The 22,430-nt window shown below is 43.0% G+C and overlaps 2 protein-coding genes across 2 annotated transcripts in view; one reads left to right on the forward strand and one right to left on the reverse strand.

The window, feature by feature from the left end:
- Nucleotides 1-366: 366 nt before the first annotated feature.
- LOC143321466 (hyaluronan and proteoglycan link protein 1-like) lies at nucleotides 367-8,822 on the forward strand. The gene is made up of 4 exons (XM_076731839.1): nucleotides 367-651; nucleotides 5,197-5,541; nucleotides 6,496-6,795; nucleotides 6,991-8,822. Exons 1-4 carry the CDS (start codon nucleotides 561-563, stop codon nucleotides 7,278-7,280), a joined length of 1,026 nt encoding a protein of 341 aa, XP_076587954.1. The 5' UTR covers nucleotides 367-560; the 3' UTR covers nucleotides 7,281-8,822.
- A 4,604-nt stretch (nucleotides 8,823-13,426) lies between these two features.
- Nucleotides 13,427-22,430, reverse strand: part of vcana (versican a) — a 62,047-nt gene continuing 53,043 nt past the window's right edge. The window contains exons 6-12 of the mRNA XM_076730558.1: nucleotides 19,584-19,697; nucleotides 19,308-19,421; nucleotides 17,724-17,882; nucleotides 17,349-17,431; nucleotides 14,939-15,083; nucleotides 14,619-14,801; nucleotides 13,427-14,500 (exon numbers count right to left, since the gene is read on the reverse strand). Of these exons, the coding sequence (XP_076586673.1) occupies nucleotides 14,340-14,500; nucleotides 14,619-14,801; nucleotides 14,939-15,083; nucleotides 17,349-17,431; nucleotides 17,724-17,882; nucleotides 19,308-19,421; nucleotides 19,584-19,697 (959 nt within the window). The 3' untranslated portion in view covers nucleotides 13,427-14,339. The remainder of the gene's footprint in view (nucleotides 14,501-14,618; nucleotides 14,802-14,938; nucleotides 15,084-17,348; nucleotides 17,432-17,723; nucleotides 17,883-19,307; nucleotides 19,422-19,583; nucleotides 19,698-22,430) is intronic.

Consider the following 22,430-nt stretch of genomic DNA (forward strand, 5'->3'; position numbering starts at 1 on the left):
AAAACATGCCAAGGCTGCAAGTCATGGGACAATGGGTACGATGCAAAACTTCCCTTGCTGCAAAGTGAGGATAAATGTATATCTGGTCCATTTCAATGACATTGCAAAGTCATTTTTATTGGATTGCATTCCTCGCAGGAATCATTGAAGTTCCACTTCTATCTAACATGAATATTACTCTGGATAATGATCTGCAGGTTAATTGTCTGGAGTTTTGCTGTACTTCATTCTCCCAAGGGAGAGGAGGGAGTTTGTCTTAAATAATGTGGCAAAGGGGGCTGTGTGCATGGCGATGGGCTGAGGGGTTGGGGGGAGTGGTCTCAACCATGCTAGGCTACAATAAAAGGCACTTGTCTGGACCTCTGAGGAGCCCAAACTTTCCAGTAGCACCACAGGCGGCTGCTGCACAAAGACAGACAGGAAGAGGGAAAGCTGCATGAATAAAAATTAAAGAGAAGGAAAATTCTTCATTTAATATTTAAACTTAGTGCAGTTTTTTTTTTCAAGTTTTGTATTTATATCTTTATTGAAGAGGGCCCTTTGTGTGAAAAAAAGAGAAAATGACAAGTCTGCTGTGCATCACAATAATCTCCTTGATCCTGGTTGCGAGTGCATACAGTCAGGTGACGAGCTCTCCCCCACCACTGCAAGGTAAGGTCACATTTATGTAACCAAAAAAAAAAAAAAAAAAAGTTTGATGTGTAAGTATGTGGAGGATTGATTGTGTATGTGTTGCATCTCTTGTGTGTATGTGCAATTGTGTTACCATGCATGGAGAAGCAGAGGATGAGCAGTGTAAAGGCTGGAACCACAGCTCAGGCTTGTAACAACAGGGTCGTTGTAGCAGTAGGTAACAGAGTCGTCTCTGGGGTAACACACACACACACTTAGTGACTCACCATTGGCTCATTGACTTGCTGCCTACAGACCACCACAGCACGGGATGGCTGGTGCAAACTGTAAATCACCCTGTCACTCACAGTGGCTCACTGCCTGTACTACTGAATGAAGATGACACCATTAATACCACTGGCTGCACCCTTGAAATGGCTCACAGGTGGCTGAAACTAGGCTTGCAGTGCTTGTCCTTCTTTTGAGTGCAGCAATAGTCAAGAATTTCTCACAGTTAAGTCTTGACCCTTGGTCATTTTTCTGCCCTTTTATCAGCTGTCTGTCTGTCTCCTTCTTCCTGCGGCAGAGATGAAAATGAAAACCTACAAAGACTTGTTTATCAGAGAGCACCTGCACTCCGTCATGAGGCTGTTATAATTCAAATTCACACCTGCCAACAGGATGACACACTGAGATGGTTGCTGCAACCACAAGCTGTGAAATACCAGAATAGATCTACGGCTGTGGTGAAGGGGGAAAAAAAATTGGCTAGCCACAGTCGAAGCTCTTATGTTGTATGAGTGATATTCAGTGCGCTTTCAGCAGCCCTGCAAGCTGACTCAGTAAATGTCAAATTAGGGACTACTCAGCTCTCTCTCTCTTCCCAGACGGGAGGAAATGGTTCGTCTGTGGGGAGAATCATTCCTCTCTGGGAGGAGATTATGCTTTTTAATCCAAACACTGAAATTACTCCCATTGGTCAGTGATGGCGTGTGTCTATACAGCACATGTGTGTTTAAACATGATCTCACTTTCTGCATTATGTAAAAGCGTTGGCTCAGCTCAGGCTGGCTCACTCATTGTTCCATACAGTATGGCTTCTGGTAGCCGTATGAGCAGCGTACTCTCTGTCTGTCTACGGGGCGTTGCCTGTCCTTATACCTACTGACTCACTCTGGCACTGAGAGCTTTTGGAAATCGGCCACAGTAGCAGGCACCCTGACAGGAGCGAAGTTAAGATTAACGACCCGCAGCCAAACATATAGAGCCCCATGCCGAACAGCAGCCAAATGACTCTGTTTTTCCCTGTGAGGTAATAGTCTGTTAAGTCTAATGCTTACTGTAGTTGTTGGTTACTGAGGCTTGGCCCGGTTACCAGGGCTGGGTGGGAGTGGGAGCTCGGCTGGAAATGGGCTGAGGCTGGGGGCTAAGTTGAAAATGTGTTCAGGCTGAGAGATGAGATGCTGGTGCGGCCGAGTTTGGTGTAGTTGCGTCCACATTCATTCACAAATGACTCGAATGATGCCAGTCTACTGCGTGTGCTGAGGATCCCATACGTCCCCGTGTGAGCGACACACACCCATACTCTGTGTTTGTGCTTGTTCTGCATGACAGAAAGCAAGAAAGAGTTTATTGGAATCACTGTGTCGGAGTTGGCCTGCTGTGTTTGTCCCAGCTGTGCTTGTTAATTCTTTCTCCATATTGACACAAATGGGCCGGCAGCAGAGGAGCATAAAGCTGCGGGATGTTGTAAAGTGTCTCATGTCTAGCTGCTCTGTCAGAGGGTGTGGCGCAGATAGAAACGCGAAGATTTCAGCCTTCTGTGATGATTTCCATCCTTGCATAAAGGATGTGAGCAAATTTAACCATTTTGCTCATTCAGTATCTTAAAGCCAAGTTATGCACAGGGCTTTAACAGCATAATTAGACCCCTTTCCATTCAGAATATAGGTCACTGAATAGACTTGCACCACTGTGATGTTGTTGTAAATTTACAGTTCGGTGTTACAAAGAAGCACATGGCTCCAATCACTTGCTAATACGACTTTTAACGGAGTGAGAGAGAATTGTGCTCGGTCATAAAATGCCAGTAGGTCTTGGCTGCAGCTGCAGAGCTTTTTTATTGTCATGTGCACATGTGTTCATTTACTCCTTTGCTGTGTTTTCCCTCCCAGCTTCACTCCAGCAAAGTTTCAGATAGAGGCCGTTCTGAATTATTTGACGACCCACTTTTATGTTAAATGTGACAATTTGGCACCACCTTTGACCTCAGAGGGTCTTACATAAATAGGATGCAGTTTGAGGTGTGACAAGAAAAAAAGGGGGGGGGGGGGCTTCCTTCTCTTCCTGAAAGGCTAAGTACACACAACAGGCTGTTGCTTTATGAGTGCAGTGTGCCCCACATGGTCGGGGCCACATTTCCCTGTGGGTCATTGTGTCTGCCCGTAAATGCAGGAGCAGGAAAGAGTGTGGAATTACCTTCAACATGCCTGTCTCTCTGTCTGCTCCCACTGTCTGTCAGGCATCATTCAAGGTTGCTCCAGAACATATGATACAACGTCCAAGAGACAGAGGTCTTTGTTATGCTTGCATTAAGTGATCTGTAAGGTATTAGGTTAGTATATACAGTAATTTGCAAGCTCTTTTCTCGGCATTGTGTTGGCAGAATGATGTTTAATCAATCCCCTCCTTCCGTCTCACGTTTCAGGAGTACAAACCGCATCCAGCAGTTGGTTTTTCACAGAACAATGTTTCCATAAGACACTACAATGAACCCCTTTATTCTATCAAGTCTGATTTCCTGAAATTTGGAAATATTTATTCAGAAATGTTGGATGGTGAGCCAGTATTGATGTCATCGTTGCCTTCACCTTTGCCAGGGCGTTTGATGAGCAGTTTAGTCATCCTGGGTCTTACAGGTTTCAATCACACTTCATGCAATTGCTACCCATGCAGAGAATTTACGAGGCACGACGAAGCTGTGAGTCATTCCTCATTGACAGAACAGGCAAAGAGCACTCTTGTCCAGACTGCTTTTAAAGTCTACGCTGCTTTTAACGGCATCAGTAATTGACAGCTGCGTAAAATACCTGGCATCTTGTTGACCAGTCAAGACGGGAGTGAGGCCAGAGGGTGTGGTGATTGAGTAATAGAAGTAGCCTCTGGCATATGAGAAGCTTTGCAGTCTAATGAAAAAAAATGAAAAAATGGAAGAAAAAGTGGCACAAGTGTTGGACTGAAGGGTAGATTAGGTCTGTCAGCAGTGCTTCTGCTAATTAAATCCTTGTGCAGGAGAGCTCAATACTAATGATCTGAGCACCAGTGGACAAAGTCCAGACATGCGTCTGCTGTGTGGTCAGAATGGAGAACTGGGACAGTTTAGGCACAGGACTGCTTAGAAGTCGTTTCAGTGTCACTCCCCTGTGTGTGTGTATGTGGGCTGTGGGGCAGGTTGATCAGAGCGGAAGGCTGCAATCCAGTGGCTCCAATTATTTCCTGGATTGCCCATGTGGGAAACGTCCCCGCTGAGGGACCGGTGGCACAGTATTCCAGTCATGGCTCTGGAGTTGCTGCTTAAAGTGAGGCGCCCCAACACAAACGCTTACATTCTCAGTCGGAAAGGCCAGATGATTAATTCAGTTATGTAATGATCATATTATCTTACAAGTCCTGTGCATTGCAGTTTGACTCCACTTACAAGGTTGATTTTTGAAGGCTGTACCTGTGGTGGTGGGGGTCAGGAGCTGTGTGCATCCATCTGGTGCTTATTATTATTGCCTGGCAAAGGCCACCCCTTGCTGGCTGGGGTCGTCTTAACAAAGCAAACCCTGTGAGGTCTAAACATAGAGGTCAAGGAGACCGTAGAAACCCACGGTGAGACATGCACGACCTGCCGTTTTGAGTTAAATGGTGGCCCAGTTTGTTCAGGGAGGATAGAAAAGAACTGCACAGGGTGAATAAAAAGGATGGCAGCTGGATTCTGTAAATCACTAACTATATTATCTGCTTACTTTTCCTGTTATTCACATGGTGCCTGATATACTTTACACAAGTCAGATGGAGCGGATCAAAGATAAGCACTTCTTTTTGAGGGTTAATGCTCAGAAATACAGCTTTACAAGTGCCAAGACTGATGAGAGCAGGAAGGAGACTGAAGAGGACGGTTGACTCCAGGGGCTGAAGACTGGCTGCTTTCCAGCACTGGATCTCATAAACCGAACAGGATCCCCCCTGACTCTTTGAAGGTTTTGTGTGAGAGGCTACTTTTAACTGCATATGTGTGTTCGTGTCCGCTAAAATGTACAGTGTAATACAGTCCACACATACCAAACATGCTGTGGAAGAACTATGTATAAAGAACAGTCAGTAAAGAAGGAAGAATTGAGGAAAAGAGTGTTTTGTTTTGTTTTGTTTTGTTTTGTTTTGTTTTGTTTTGTTTTGTTTTTCCCTTTATTGGTGTTTCTCAGACTTTACTGCATCAGTTTCATACCAAGCATAAAGTCAAAAGCTTCTGGATGCAAGTATCATAATCACTCATCACCACCAAACTCCACTAAGGTTGTATCATGTTTTCTTCTTTTCCAGTTAAGATTTTTGCTGACCTCGGCTCCAACGTCACCCTGCCCTGCCGGCTCCTGGACAAGGACACCATGTCCTTTGGCAGCATTGGTGTCCGAGTCAAATGGACCAAGGTGGCACATGACGAGGCGCTGAACGAGGATGTGCTGCTTTCAATGGGATTCCACAAGAAGACCTATGGAAGCTTCGAGGACCGCGTCTTTTTGCAGGAGCTCGACAATGAAGATGCCACCTTAGTAATAACTGACGTCTCCATGGAAGACACGGGAAAATACCGCTGTGAGATCATCAACGGGATGGAAGACACCATCCAAGAGATTATGTTGGAAGTGCGTGGTGGTCTCACTGATGGTAAATGCTGTTTTTTATAAAAGTAGCTAAGGGATACGTCTTAAAATATGACTTAATACAACAGCTGTAAAAACATTAGGGGCACTTTCCCTTGTCATAAAATGTATAGTTCATGATTTATCATCTTCCACAGCGATATTTGTGTTTCTAGTTATTGAAAACATTCACATTTCCTTTTCTTGTGGAAAAACAAAAGCACAGACAGCTTGTGCTGATTTATCCAAACCGCTGTAATGATTCTGTCATTATTGTATTTGAACACTGTTCACACTCATAAGTAAACACAAACACATTTCCCATCTTTTCCGCTTCATATGCTCATACACACACCTGATTTACTCGTCAAACTGTTTTCCTTTTAAAATGTACCATTCAAAGTGAAACTGCTTTTCATTCAAGTTAAGGTTATTTCCATATTTATGCGAAGATTCCTGAAACCTTGCATGGTAACACACTAAATGACTGCAGTATGTTAGAGCTCTTCTGCACCAAAGAGCAGCTCCCACCCAGTTTTTCACATGTGTGAAGGATCAATCTGGGTGGAGGCTGAAGTCATTTCAGAGAAAATCTTAAAATAATCATGAAATACAGTTGATAATGTATTAAGGTAAAACTGAAAATCTTGCAGCATTCCACACATATTTCTCTTAAATTGGATTGCACTGATGTGTAGATTCACATTCGAATCAGTATTTTATCACTTCTTGTTGGATCCATGCAGTTAAAGCAGCTTAAAGTACTTCGCTCCGGTCTTAATGCTGCAGAACTTAACACCTAGTATGCATAAGACAATCTTTTCCTCCATGCAGAGGGGTAGACAAGCACAAAATTAGCAAACTGCAGACATTTTTGCAAGCTGAAATACTTACAGGCCTTCATTCACTAACAAAACTGAACATAGACTAATAGGTTGACATGTTATCAGATTCATTTCGTCTCTTTTGCTTCACTCAGGTGTTGTGTTCCCATACTCCCCTTATTCGGGCCGCTACAACCTGAACTTCGACGACGCCGTGCAGGCCTGTATGGAGCAGGATGCTGTGGTCGCCACCCATGATCAGCTGTTGGAGGCCTGGAAGGGCGGCCTGGACTGGTGCAACGCTGGCTGGCTGAGTGATGGCACAGTGCAGTATCCCATCACCATGCCCAGAGAGCCTTGTGGCGGCTCCAACAACGGGCCTGGTCTCAGAAGCTATGGCCGCCGTGACAGAATGAGCCGCTTTGATGTGTTCTGCTATTCTCCTGAATTCAAGGGTGAGTTTTTTGTATTTGTTTACTATTTTCTTGATTCATTTTTTTTTTGTATTATTCTCATGGTGGTAATCAGGATATATATTTAGCATTTTCATGATTTTATTAGAAATTTGCCACGTGTGGCCTTGCTTTGGAAAAGGATTCTTTGACCAAGAAAATATAGTTGACCACCTCTTTCACTTTCTCTGCTGTCAGGACGTTTCTATTGGCTGGTCCAACCCGACAGCCTGACCTTTGACGAGGCTGTGCAGGCATGCTTAGACGATGGCGCAGAGATCGCCAAGGTGGGCCACATGTTCTCCGCCTGGAAGCTCGAGGGCTACGATCGCTGCGATGCCGGCTGGTTGGCCGACGGAAGTGTCCGCTACCCCATCTCCAGGCCTCGCAAGAACTGCAGCCCCACAGAAGCTGCAGTGCGCTTTGTTGGGTTCCCAGACAAATCGCAAAAGTCTTACGGCGTCTACTGTTTCAAGGCTGAGCAGTGAGAGGGGTAGTTGAGAGTAGGGAAGCCGTAACCACCAAAGAGCAGCAACAACCACAACCAGTAAAATCAACAATAAAGCATACGAGCTTTGGATCTTAACTAGCATGAACTCAGTACCTTTCTGAAACTGTGATAACCCTTTTTAATGCCTAAAAAACACATGCTGTACGTCTTCCATCCATATGCAATGAATGAGAAATTATTTTGTAGCTATTAAGTTTTGTTTTTCTCTAACTGTGCATTCATTAATTTTACACAGACTGTTAGGGAAAAGGCAACAGTGTTAACGTACGAGTGATGTGACAGAGACAAGAACTCGGTGGTTGTGAAACATCATCCAAGTTCGGTTTGTCCTCCGCAGAACGATTAGATGTGTGACGTTCAAGATTTCGAGCGTTGATGCTCTCAGATGATGTTTGCTGCTTTAACATTCGTCTAATGAACAAAACGATATGATATGTTATGAATTTATCAGGTATCACATCAACAAAAGGCCTTAGTTTGATTACAGAGTCATGAACAGAACTTGGCTACCACTGTTGAGCTATAGATATATACATGTCAGCTGGATCCCTCTCTAATCAGAGCTGAAGCTCTTTTTTCACCTCTTAAACTGCCAAAAGGTTTTTCCACCTGAGGAGTTGACATCAAATTTACTGTTTAACTTGCAAATGAATGTAAACGTCTTGATGGACTGTGACCTATTCTGCATCGATAGCTCCCAATAGATCAACTCCCAATTACAATTTGAAAGATATTTTTACTATTGTAACCTCATGTTTGATCATGTTAACAAAATGTTTTTCCTTTTTTTTAATGATGTTTGTAACTATAGGGTTTTTTTGTTTTTTTTTTTACATGTTTGTAGTGTTCTTTTTAAGTGCAAAAATACAGATTCTGTGTAGTTTGTAGACATCTTACATCGGGCACATTCAAAACAGCAAGATTTCAGCCAGTTAGTGAATGCAGATCCTTTTGCCCTGAACACAATCTCTTGCCAAAACATAACTCTGATTGTCTAACAGTTGTAGCACTTCCCTGAGATCTAATATTACAGTAGTTACAAGTACATCTGAAAAATGCATGTGCTAACATCCACTCACACAAACTCTGTGAGGTTAGGAGCTATAAATGGTACATTTCCACCTGTGCTCTATTCTTTGAAAGACCTGAGTAATACTGATGACGCTCCTAAATAAGGATTCATAGATAGTCATGCTGTCGTGACTGGATCTGAAAAAGTGTTTGGGAATAGAAACAACCACAACCAGAAGACAGCACCATCTACAGACATCAGTTACAAAAAATAATTTGATGTTTTGCTTTTTGGTACATTATCCCTTTATACTTTTTCTAACTCTGGGCACTGACACATGGTGCACACTGCAGGTTTCATGTGGTAATATGGTGATGCATCGTCTGTAAAAGCAGTACTTGCGTGTACACGCTTGTGCATGAAAAAAAGGGTGAAGGTATTTTCGTATCTTATCGCCGTGTACCTTTTTCAACAAAGCAGTTTGAAATAAAGAATACAACCTTTAAATCAGTCGTGTCCCTTTTTGAACAGTGAACATTTCTATTTCCACTGGAACCAAATCAGCATGTATTATGTGGAGACACAGAGGTTTAAGCAGAGATTTAAGCAGTACTGTCTAAGCTGCCGTGGCCAGGGGCCATGTATCTGGCATGAGCCCATGTCGCTGAGAGGACTTAAGATTAGACTCTCCTCACATTTATTTATTCTTTGGCATTTTTTTATTCAGTGCCAGGCTGCCAGCCCACCACACATTAGACAAAGGGAACAGTACCACAGTCTTTAAGAGTGCTGTGGGAACGCGTGGGAATGGGGTCAGGTTTAGGTTGATACATCAGCAAAATGCCAGACAAATGTAAATGTCCATGATGCTGAAAAGTCCATTGATACGAGCTTTTTGTTCTGTGCACACTGAGGCAGACAGCAGCAGACAAAAAGAGATTAGCAGAACTTTTCAGACTTCAAAACTTCTAATAACTTCTAATAAAGTTACATTTTAAGATGTAAATGCACAAAACATTTATGTTTCTGCACACTCAAGTAGGGCTGGGCGATATGGCCTAAAAATAAAATCTCCAATTTTTTCACAAAAAACTCTATTTACGATTTTTTTCCTTCTTTTTAAAGAAGACAATAAGTACAAATGACAGAGTCCAACACGTGTTTTATAAGCTGTCTTCTCCACAGTGCTCAGCGGAGCATGTCTTTATCTATATGATGCCACTGCCTCCGTTATGTCTTTGTGCCTTTTAGATGATTTGTCTTAAGGCACTGAAGCAGAGCACCTCTGCATGGAGGTCTGCTGCTTGTGCGGCGGTGCTGCGGTAGAAGATGTTATTGGACGTTGGCGAATACGGCTGCGCTCCGAAGGGTGAGCGCGGCCAAGGTGGTTAAACAAGTTTGTGGTATTAACCGCTCTTGGTGGGAACGACGGTCTTGCGTACTTTACAAACCACACTGATCTGTACGGTGGCCGACGAGGACAAACGCGCCGCAAACGGCAAAAAAACACAGGAATGATGCAAAGCCAAAAACACACAAACACATAAAACAAATGCAACAGAAAAACGCTGCAAGAGAAAAATGCTGCAATCACAGAAACGAAGCAGAAGCAAAAACTTACAAACACACAAAACAAATGCGAAAGAAAAACGCTGCAAATATCAAAACACACAAAACCGCAAAACAACTGCAAGAGAGAAACGCCGCAAACTCACTCGACAAAACGGAAGTGCGCCAGGCCACTAGGGGGACTCGACCTGAGGGATGGACCGGTCCTGTGGGACCGTGGGACCAGACCCTCTTGAAAGACACGAAGAAGAAGAAAATAGGCTAAGTTTTGGAGAGGAGAGTGAAAAAGGTGCGTTTTCCTTTGTGTATTTTTTTAAACACTTGGCCGTAACCTTTTGCAATTGTATAGAAGAGCAGCACAGTTACGTAGCTAATGTTAGCGTGTTTTAATTTAATTAGCTTTAGCTCTCTTGCAGCACTGCAGCGTTTTTCTTTCGCATTTGTTTTGTGTGTTTGTAAGTTTTTGCTTCTGCTTCGTTTCTGTGATTGCAGCATTTTTCTCTTGCAGCGTTTTTCTGTTGCATTTGTTTTATGTGTTTGTGTGTTTTTGGCTTTGCGTTTGTTTGCAGCGTTTTGCCGTTTGCGGCGCGTTTGCCCTCGTCGGCCACCGTAGAGGATCTGACTACGGTCCGACTTACAAAATCCAAAAAATTGCCACACTGACGAGCTGACTTTCCCTGTTTTATCGACAGTTTCTTCGCTCGCTGCAGCGCTCACTTTCTATTTCTCATCTCACTACTCGCGAAGAATCAAACACGAGACAACGCGATGGCGCAACGGAACTTATACTGTCCCATGGCTATGGAAGCCCCTGGGGGGCAAAAGGCGCGTCGTAGCAAGAGGAGAAAAAACTCGATTTTTTTATTTTTTACATCGACCACAGCAAAAAATTCGAATTAATCGAAAAAATCGATATATCGCCCAGGCCTACACTCAAGTCATAAAGTGAGTTTTCTTTGTCTCTGGCTTTTCTTATGCTGGAAGCAGACAGCAAAATCGATGAGCGATTGCGGGGCAACCACAGCCTCACTGCTGATTTTGCAGGAGTATTACCAGGCATTTATTTTTGGTTTGCTTCTGTGGTTTCAACCAATCAGATGTTGTGCTGACTTTCAGCAAGTCTGATGACGCTGCATCCCAAACGTTTGTCACTCAGAGGTACCCATATTAAGTAATGTGACAGGGAAATTGCAGGGTAATGAGTGGTGAATGATAGACACTCTGCATCAGAGCAGACAGTCTGAGGCCTCTGTCACGCCCCGAGGAGCTATCAGGAAGAGCCAGGGTGCGTTTCCTTTCCAAAACAAACCTCGAAAGCTTGTTAAATCCCACAGGGACCGGGGCTCAGAGGTCCAGGTTTTTCCACTGATCACCCATGAGACATCTGCATTTCATGAGACAGGAATGTAGGTTTTACTCTCGCTGGGGCATCCAGGAGCAGCCTTTAATCACGAGACAAATCTTCTGTAATGACAGAGTAGGCAGTCACAGTGAAAACCGCAGCGACCCCGGCTTACACACAGATTACATCTACAAACTTGATGTTATTACCCTGGTAACGGTGTCTTGTGCTGTTAGTAAGTGTCAATGTGGACTTCATGTCACTGCTGCAGAAGGAGGCGGTCTGGGAATAGCGGTGAATTGTAATGTACTGAAAAAGCTTCTGTTTTTACACCAAGGGAATTAATCTGCTTCCTTTATGCAACGCCATGTAGGCGTAAGAACTATTTGACATTCAAGAGGAGCCACCTACAGCCATGCTATTGACTAAAAAAGCTGTAGTGTGGTATGCACGTCCACAGTTCTGCAGCATCAGCCATTTCAGCATGTGTCACTTTTACCTAATCCAGCTCGTACTCCATATGTTTGCTATAATTCACAGTGCCACTTCCTATCTGCTCATCCTGAATGCACCGTCTGTCTACCAACAGGCTTGTAGAGCATGCCTGATAGGTTTTTGAGAGGTGTCTGATGTAGGTGCCAGACACCGCAATACTTTGAGAATGGGACCTCGATATGATGTTCTACAGAGACTGATCGTAATTCTGAGGAGTCAGTGCAAATTTTTCACATTATATTTAGAGCTTCCGTGAGTTGTGTGAGTTTTTCACAGAGGGAAATGAAATATCTGTCCTTTTCCAGACAAAAATCTCAGGTTTAGGGCTTAGTCCGATAGCACTGCCTGCTGGTGAAACCTCTGCACTACTTACTCCATGCAAAACTTAAATTAGTGCAAGAGGATCTAAGCGTGCCATAAAAAAATACTATTAAAAGGTTGCTACTCCATCAAAGCACTAGAAAAACTAACTGTGGACTCCACCAAACCCACATGTCTTTGAAAAGAGGAAACCAAAACATCTGGAGAAAAGCTACACAAACACAAGCAGAACATGCACAAACAGCACACAGCAGTCCCAATGCCTTTCCCGAAATGTCTGTAAAAAGTCCAAATTAAATGTTATTAGTATATAATATCCATATATTTTATTTCTTTGGTGATTTAAAGCAGGGAAAAAAAAACAAAACTGTTTGATCTCGTTAAAAAAAAAAAAAAAAATCACAAACATCCCAGACATTCACATTGTAAAATAAAAAACAGACTGTTATAAATATAAAATGATATTATAGGCACATTAAGGCTGAAACACACATACAATCACTCACACACGCACACACACACGCAGACATTCACAGGCAGACAAAACAAACGTTTTTCCATTTGAAAAAATAATGCTGGAGACAAACCACCCACATCTATGAATATTTTGTTAATGTTACAGAACAACATTATTGCAGCCGATGGGGCCCTCCATCTTTGGTCCACTGCTGGCATTACAGATGTAAAAAAAAAAAAAACAAAAACATATAAATCCATTGTATTGTTAAGAATTTTTCATCTTCATTGCATCCCATTTAGACAGTCTGTGATTGTGGCTGGTCTCCTGTTGCACATACAATAAAAATATATGAAGAGCACTGCCGGGTCAGGTGACAGCATCATATTTTACCTGTGAGTATAAAACAAGTAAGGAGATCAAGAGCAGCTTGAAAATAAATTATATGGATCTCTGCCTAAACAGCCGTTACGTTCAAGTCTTTTTGAGTGTTTCACAAAATACATTCTCTCAATGGCTGATTCCAATGGACCACAATAACAGAAAGTGTGCAGGAGAAAAGCGTTACCTAGAAAACTGCCACAAGCTACAACACAACAGCAACAGGTGAGAGCAAGACTCTTGGGTGTGTAATTAGGAACAGCATTACAGTTATTGTAAACGTGCTGCAGCGACTAAGAGTGAGTTATGCACTGAACGCATGTGAGCAGACAATACAGGCTACTTGAGCCACGCTTCCCTTCTTTCACTTTAAAATATTAGATGGACATCGATTTCCATCAGTTGACAGAGGCTTTGTAAGTACTTAGAGAGCACTCGCTCATATTAAATTGCATTTCATACAAAAGAAGAAAAATCAGTAAGTTTTTAAAAATTGCTTCTATAGAAATCTATCCAGAAACATTTCACTTGACAAGACGTCAGAGAGATCCAGTGAAGGCTGGAGCTACTGAAAGGTGGTAATTTGGTACTTTGAAAGCTGCCACTACAAAGAAAGTCTCCAACATTTAACCGAGCAACTTGGTGAAATTTCCCCAAACTTGGGTGTATTATTAATCTGGAATCTGAAACGCGAGAAAACTTTTGAAACCGTGTTTCAGAGTATGATTTGTGCCTCTGCTGATTAGGTCTGAAGACTGGAGAAAGATTCTTTCTAAAGGTTTAGAGTCCTATAAATGTGATATAATATTCTACTAATGCAAACTATGAGTCTGCTGCATGATCAGTCATCGCCAATGATGCCTCCACTGTGTTCTGAGAAGCCAGACTTGGACAGAGAATAAACATAGTTAAAACTTTGGGGACTTCAGTATATATGCATAATGCATGCATGCTCATTAAAATGAAGCCCAGCTTAAAACAGCACGACAACATAATGGATTCCTTTACATAAGCGCTATAATTTCACAACAGCTTTGTTTTCTATGAATAAGGAACACTTATGGTGATTTTAAATAGCACAGTCGGTGTACAAAGGTATCGGACAACAATCGTGAATGTATTATTTGATAAGGACAAAGAAAAATCTTCCGCAGTTTCAAAAAGAATGATGAGTGTACTTTTTTGCTTTTCCAGTAGCCAGCTGAAAGTATTTTATCCACATTGGCATTGTTGTAAAACAGTGCCCCTTGATAAGAAAAGTCATGGATCAACATCTCTTTAAAAGGCACTTCATAAGATTCCGTCGTCATCCAAAATGCAAGAAAGCTGCAGGTTATTCTCTCGGTTTCGTTGGTGAGTTTTCTCTTGTGCTTTTCCTTTGAGAATCCTTTTCCTCTTTCCACACGAGCGTCTGCCATGTGTTCTCGTCTCGGGGAGGCTGTGCCATGTTACACAGCAATCACTGTCTCTTCTGCTCTCTATGTGCAGTCCTGTCTCTCCTCCCCCGGTAGCGCTGCTGGTGAAAGCGGGCGGCCTCATCTTGCCATCTCTTGAAGTTGTTGATGCTGTAGAGACTATTGTGCTGATGTCTTCTGATAAAGGTCCTCTGATAGCCTGATGCTGTCAGAGAAAAATCATATATTAGCTCTAAACGCTGATGGTGTTTTTCAGAGTGTTTTACAGTGGGAGACATGCAGAACAATGTCTATCTATTAAGAGCAACACTTGCTATACTTACGATTCATGCAGGAGATTTTAGGGCTATCCCATTGTCCATCTCCACGACAACGGATAGTTGGGACATGCCTCTGAATAAAGCCCGTCCGGCACTGGTACCTCACCAGGGAGTTGATCTCATATCTCTCACGCTTCTTACCAAAGGTACTTGCATTCTCCACCAGAGGGGGCTGGCTGCAGGCCACTGAGGAACAGAGCAGACCACAATGTTTTTACAGTAACAGAAGACAGATTTGCCTTCTCTGCATTCAGCAGAGCTCTGCTTTATGCATTCATGCTTATGTAAGAGATGATTTGAGCTAATTCAGCAGTATTTTGTACCTGTGCCCTTCTTGCAGGTGAAGGTGAGGTGGTAGTTGCATGGAACATCATTCCACTGGCCGTCCTCATGCCATATCATCACAACACAGTCCTCTCCTGAAGTGAAGAAGCTGTCGGGCTGGTTGGGCCTCCAGTTTTCATATTGCTGGAAAGAGAAAAAAGCATAAAGAGTAAGACATTATGGCGGAATTTACGTCCTTCAGGGCAGTGTTTCCAAACCACTGTGCCGCGGCACATAAGTGTGCCGTGAGAAATCATCAGGGGTGCCGTGGAAAATTACCTTTTTGTGACATTTTTGTTTGGTGGTGGTGTGCCTTGTGATTTTTCTAATGTAAAATATGTGCCGTGTCTCAAAACGTTGGGAAACAGTGCATTAAGGAACCTGTTTTTGAATGCAAATGTGTCTTAAAAAACCTGTCAAAAAACACACATATTCTAACCCGAACACAGATATTATTATTATTATTATTATTATTATTATTATTATTATTATTATTATTATTACAACCTATTTTAGGAGTAGTAGTTGCCTGTTATGTTTGTCTGATAATGTCATATATTGTTACAACCATCCCAAAAATAGAGATTCTGTGCTGATTTGGCAGCAGTTTCCCATCACTGTGATTTTAACTAATGACCACAAGAGGGAGCAACTGCATCTTTCCAGTAGACATGTCAAACTGAGCTTGGTGACCTCATCAGAGTTCAAGCTGTGAGGGACCCTTGCAGGCGCTGTATAACACAAGGCACAGAAAGAAAAACACTCATAAAATGGGCTTGTAAACTATATTCAGATTGCAGCCAGCAACATTACTGCGCTGCAAATCTAATTTTAAGATACAGAATGAGCAGCTTTAACAGTGGGTCGGGTTTTTAAGAAGTTTCTAAATGACAGCGCTGCCCAGTGCACTTCTAGTAAGATCATTTACGAGCAATGAAAGATAATCACACACTTGACATACTAGACAGGATCAGTGCCCAGAAATTGCTCCATGTATTGGATTAAAGGGCCTTATGATGATGGAAAACTATATTATGTCATTATATCACACAGTCTGCATGCCTGGCATTACTGTATATGTGTAATTGTGCAGGCAAAAAAATCCACACACGCTCTCTCTCTCACACACACATTTACACATTAATACAGTATACACACAGCTGTAGTGCTGTGGGGCATTCAACCACGAATCGATGCTACCTGCAGTCTTTCAGCGCGTTCTAGGTTCAAACAGTCTCTTCAAAGCTGTGACTCCCCCCCCTCCCCCAACTCCTCCAATCATGCCTTGAGGCTCTGCTACTCTGTCATTATGGTGAGCAAACACACACTGACTTCCTGCTCAGCTCACTTCAATTTAACAAATGGTGACCCATCAGCTGCACAGCAGGCCTGCATCCTCCTCAAAATAACCAAACAAACTTTGATCACCCACACACACACAAACACAAACTCAAATATACACCAACTTGGATGTTTCAGTGTCTTACTGTCAATATTAATCAAATTTCTTTTACTTTAACTATAGATAAATATTTCCCAGTTGTTTAAAAGTAGTCTTATTTATTATATTTATATCAACTGGAGGTGACCACCCACCCAGACCCCCTGGGCTGCTTCTATCCAGTTTTTTCCCCAAGCACAGGTGCTGTCCATCTGTGTGTCTGCCTGCCTGGTGGCCCTTTCCCTGGGTGGCTGCCTGCTGGCTGGGCCTTCTGATGCATGTGGGGGTTGTAGGGGGGCCATACCTGTCCACGCCTGCCAAACTCCCCTCCGAAAAGCGTCAGTCACATCCTCATCACCCTTCAATCTTTCAGCTGAGAAAGAGTCTCCACAGGCAGCCTGTGCTTATCTTTTAACCCCCAGGCTCTCTATGCTTCCCCTATCTCTGGTCCTGGAGGATTATCTTTGAAGTGAGAACATCAATCTGTACAACACGGATGCACATAGCAATTAGCCACTTTCCTGTCTAGTGAGGGGGATATTCAGCAGCTACAACCACTAAAGCAAACACACTCCCACTTACTGTATGTGCTGTTTTAGAAACACTACATTTATGAACAGTGTGCATTTCTCTCCCTTTCCTATGCTTTTGCATTGGATCGAAATCTTCTTGCATCATTGCAGCTCCTGGTTTTCTTGCGCTGGGCTCACGTTGATTAAAAGGATTCAGTGGTGCCTTATGGCATGTTCGACAGTACATCAGATTTATCACCAGAGCAGTCACCCAACAGGGTGTAGCAATATGAGGCAGAGGACAGTACGTCATGAGAAAGTCACCACAGCCCCTGAAAAGAACGACTCTCCCTAGATGACTCTATCTGCCATTGGCACTTTTTCCTCCAAATATTTACATTGTCTCTGTGCCATGTTAGTTGAGACCAAAATATGTGAGAAAGCAACCTATCTTACCACGGGGCTGCCATCAGTCCAGCGGAAGTCATTGTCAAACATCTTATCATTCAGGCCGATCCACTGGTAGTCCTGTCCAAGACCTGCCATAGAGTGAAGCACAGCAGATTATGTCTGTTTGTTGCCACAGTATGTCCTTTTTGGGACTGTTCAGTTATAGTGCAAGATGAAGAGAGAGAGAGCAATAGCATTTTGGGTGCCTGAATCAGTGCAATTCAAGAGCATTTACTGTACGACTACATTTGTGTATTTGATGTGGCTTTGAAGGGGAACTTCTACATTTTCAATCTTATGATGTAGGTTTTGTAAAGTAGGACATGAACACATTCCTGCACTTATGATCGATTATCTTCAATCTTTCGATCTTTAACTTACGGTTGACAAACTGTTGCTCCTCGTGGGAGAGGATGCTGGTCAGATGAGCCCCCTGCATGCGGCACTCTCTCTCTGCTGTGTCCCAGTTTCTTCTATGGGGGAAGTACTTGTAGCAGTGGCCCTGAAACTTATGCCAGCCATAGCCACATGTCTCCGTGTCTGATGGGACAGAAAGCGAGAGGGAATGAGGTATACAGGAAAAACTGATGGCAACATATCAAGAGACATTTTCAGAGGACAGACTTTTAGCTGTTGCTATCATCCATGCATCTACGTATTTAACATCACCATGTTGATATTCATGACATCATGTAATCTGCTACATCAGCAGTTCTCCCAACACTTCAGTATACTGACCCTTCAGGCCTGCTGTTATCTCTGACTATTCAGTCAGAGAATCAGTAAATTAAGATTCCAAAGTACAGTCAGAGTCATTAATGGAGGATGAGTTATGCAGTCGGAAACAGGTCAAATTCATGTTAAAGCCAGAAAACTTGAGAGGTTTTAAGATGAACAGTAGGTTTGGGCTAAGGTGCGGTGGTAAAATGGGTACATTTTATATAATTTCACCAAATACTGGACATTTTTCCAGTCACTTGATACCACCCCCCTCTTGACCCGACCAATGCTATGTGGGTATGTGTAACAACATATTCTGCAGCAACTAAATTTACTGTCTGTTTGTTCCTCCCTCCCCTCCTCAACCCAGCTTCCAAACATTAACAGACAAAACGAGAGGCAGAATCGTTCCCTGGGTTGTTCCTCTTCAAGTTACATTCTCTCCCTTTCTCCTGGCAAAACCTTCTGAGACAGCAGCTGCGTCTGAGTACACAATCTGGGTGTGATTCACTGATGAGTGATCCCAACAAAATTTAGGGTGTAGACACTGGTCAAGAGAAATCAGCCGAGGCAGATGATGCCCTGGGTTCAACACACTTGGGATGAAAGTGGGGCGCAACTGGAAAACTAAAGTAAAATTGGAGGGAAAAGGGAACTTCAGAATAATTTAATCCACATTACTCAAGAAAGGCTTTGTGTAGATGAGTTTGGTTACCCAGTAAGTACTCAGTGTAATTCCAGTCTAACTGTGTTGTCATAGATGGAAATATCAAGAAGTGATTTGAAGTCTGCAGTGAAGTGTACACCACACTTGCCATCCCTCTATGAACTGAATGTCTGAAACAGGGTATAGCAAAAATGTGTCAACTGTCTGTGCGTCTGAAACTTGTGGAAACTAATACTCGACGGTGATTGAAGTAACACAAGTATTATCAGACATGAAAGACCTTCAGGCGATACTAAAAACAGACGTTAAAAGGTGATTGCGGTGATGAGATAAATATGGTCTTAATGACTCAGTTAATGCCTGGGAGAAATCTTACTATATCAATACTTCATTTCCCAGGTGTCTAAACACATTATCAAATACAAGACCAGCAATTGTTTATTCTATCGTGTCATATGAAAATAGTTTGGAGTGTAGACGGTGTACATGAATGGTTAGAACAAGTTAAAAAATTAATGAAATGAAAAGTGTTCAGAATACTCAGAAAGAAGAATCCATCCAATAAACCACACACTTACCCTCCTCACAATACAGCCCGGAGTAGCTTGGCAGGCACACACATGTGAAGGAAGCCAGCCCATCAACACATGTACCTCCATTGCGGCAAGGGTTTGACTGGCACTCATCAATATCTACAGAAAAGAAACACACACAAGATGAATAACAAAAGGCAAACAACAACACCAACTCCCTACTACATTAAAACTTGTCTCAGCTCAATTTGATGCATCTTGGTTGAAGTTAAGGCAGTGAGATATTGTGATAGGAATTTATGGTACATAAATGTGTCCTACCTGTTTCACAGCGGTCCCCACTGTAACCAGGAGCACAGCTACACATATACATGCTGCCACTCTTGTAGCAAGATCCTCCATTCAGACAAATGTTTTGTGAACACAAGTGAAGTGCTGTTTAGAGAACAAAAAAAGCAACAAAAAAAAATATTATTTAAATTGGAAAATGAAAATCTGATCTTACACATTTTGTTGTATTCCAATGAAAGCCATTTAAAGAAATGTACCTGGAATGTCAACAGTCTCGCCAACAACGGTGTGCCCCAAATCCAGTGCTGTGTCAGGTAGTGCAGTTGTTTCCTCCCCACCTAGTGGTGGTTCTCCTCCAGTGAGTGATGGAGGTGGAGTTAAGTCAGTGTCCTGATTCTTATCCACCTCAGAAAAAGTGGATGACGGAGTGGTGGCTTTAGATGCAACTGACCCTGGCTGGCTTTGTGCTTGAGCTAGTTTCACTGTTGTGACCTCTACATGGGTCCTTGTGGGTATTTCAGTGTGAGGAGACACATTTCCCTCAATTTCTCCCACAGCTTCCTCATTCCCAGAGGTGCTATCAACACTAGTGGAGTCCATCTTTGAAGCTGTGGTAGCATCAACCTTGAATACAGTCTGGATTTCATCTGGGGACAGAGACTGTTCATCTGTACTGTCAATCTTTGGTTTCTCTGTAGTTATTATCTCTCCAGACACACTTTCAGAACTGACTGACCCACTTTCAGCCCCAGTGCTAGGGATGGAGGGTGACTTAGTCGTGGCAGATAGAAGTGCAGAGCCATTGTCCTTAGACTCATCAGCACCCATCTTAACAGTGCCTGCTGTGGACATGCTTTCTTCTGAGCTGCTGGTGCTTTTTGAATCACTCTCAGAGCTAGAGGAGGAATTTCCACTGACAGGAGCTGAGGCAGAAGGCAAGACAGTGATAGCTGCTGCTACTACAGGTGACTCGGTGTCATTTTCAGAACTGCTCACCGAGTCAACAGGATGACTCTCAGATGTTTGAGCAAAAACGGGCGGTGTAGTAATAGACACGACTACTTCTCTTGGTGTTGTAGTTTCTTGGTTTTTTGGACCTGCTTCAACGATGTCCAGGTTTGGTGTGTCATAATCTGGGGTCGGATAATCTATACCCCCATAAATACTGTCATCTGGAGAAGAGGGATTTATTTGGACATTTGTATCTGGAGATGGTTCAATCTTTGCACCACTTGAAACCTGCTCAACAGTGGGCTCAACTGTCCCATCTTCAACCGAAGCAGATACGGCTTCATCCACCAAAGGAGAGGTTTCAGTTGTCAGTGATACACCCTGGGAAGAAGTATCAGTGGGAGGGCGGTGTGTTAGTGCAATCTCTGACCTGGCTTGTTCAAATGACTTCTGGGGAGTTGTTAGGTGTTGTACAGGTGAATCTGTTGCTACATATTGCACCATGACATCAGGGTGTGATGATGCTGATGCTGAAAGGGCATTTGAAGTAGGTTCAAAGGAAATGCGTTCAGATGTCATTGTGGTGACCACTACTTTAGTATCTGAGCTTGCAAGGTTTGGAGTTGTGTATTCAACCCCAGCAAGCTCCGTCCCATTAGAATCTAGTGTTTCATATGTAGGATGTGACATTATTGCAGCATCAGTAGATGTTTCATGGTCTTCATTGTCTTTGTTTGTGCTATCTTCAGCCTCAGTTGAAACTTCTTTGGTTATAGGTACTCCACTTGGTGCTTCAGCTGTCTTATCTTGCAGGGAAGTGGTTGCAACTCCAGTCTGGGGAGTCACATCAGTTGGTTCAAAGTGCTGGTTTGACTCCTCACTGGGCAATATTGAACTGGCTGTGGCCAACACAGTTTTCTCAGAGGAAATGTCAATGTCGGGATGGTGAGTGAAAGTGATCTCAGACCTGGCCTGTTGAAAAGACACCTCAGATGGTGTTGTATCTGATTCTGAGGCAAAGGTGGTGACAAACCGAACCACCACGTCAGGCTTTGAAGTACTATGTGGAGAAGAATCTGCAGATGTAGAAATTGATTCTTCTGTAGATATGGAGGTGATGTGGTCCCTTGTGCTCTCTTCATGCAGTGGCGTAGACGTTGCTTCATCAGTAGGGGATGAAACTGTTTCTGACAGTGATGCTTCCTCTACCTCTGGGGTTACCTCACTTGTTTGACTTTCATCCTCTTGGGTCATTGTGGTTGGTTTTTCTGTGCTGAACAGAGGAGATACTGGAGTGGCAAAAGTCTTTTCACTCTCAGATGCTGCTGTCTTCAGTGATGCAGTTGTGATATCTGAGATCTCTTCTCCAGAGCCCCCCATACCTGCTACAGCTGTGGTACTTGCCACTGAAAGTTTATCAGTGTCGTAGGGAGGAGAAAATGTTGTTGTGGATAGCAGTTGGTCAGTGTTCATTGCACTGTGCAGAGAAGCAGCTGTTTGTGTCAGGGGCTCTGTCACATGGAGACTTGAAGCTGTAGTTGATACTACTATTTCAGTCTCCTCAGTGCCAGGTTCAGGTGAGGTAGCTGAAAACGATATTGGTCCAGGCTTCACTGTTGAAACTGTCAGTATACCAGAAATTTGATCACTTGTTGTGTCTGTATCAATAAGGTCTAACACAGAAGTGACAGATGGTTCAACAGCTTTTTCAACTGTGCTGACCATATACTCTTCACTGGACACTGGAGATACCAAGCTTGTTTCTGTTGTTTCAGTTAAGGTAAGTTGAGAAGGCAAAGATGAGGAAACAGCAATCTCAGTGACATTATCAGTGTCCTCGCCTGATAAACCATCCATCATTACCTCTGGAACTGGTTTGGTATGTGTCGTAGAAGGAAAAACTGTATGTGGTATAGTTAAATCATG

Source organism: Chaetodon auriga, chromosome 5 (assembly GCF_051107435.1).
Source record: "Chaetodon auriga isolate fChaAug3 chromosome 5, fChaAug3.hap1, whole genome shotgun sequence".
In the NCBI taxonomy this organism is placed as follows: domain Eukaryota; kingdom Metazoa; phylum Chordata; class Actinopteri; order Chaetodontiformes; family Chaetodontidae; genus Chaetodon; species Chaetodon auriga.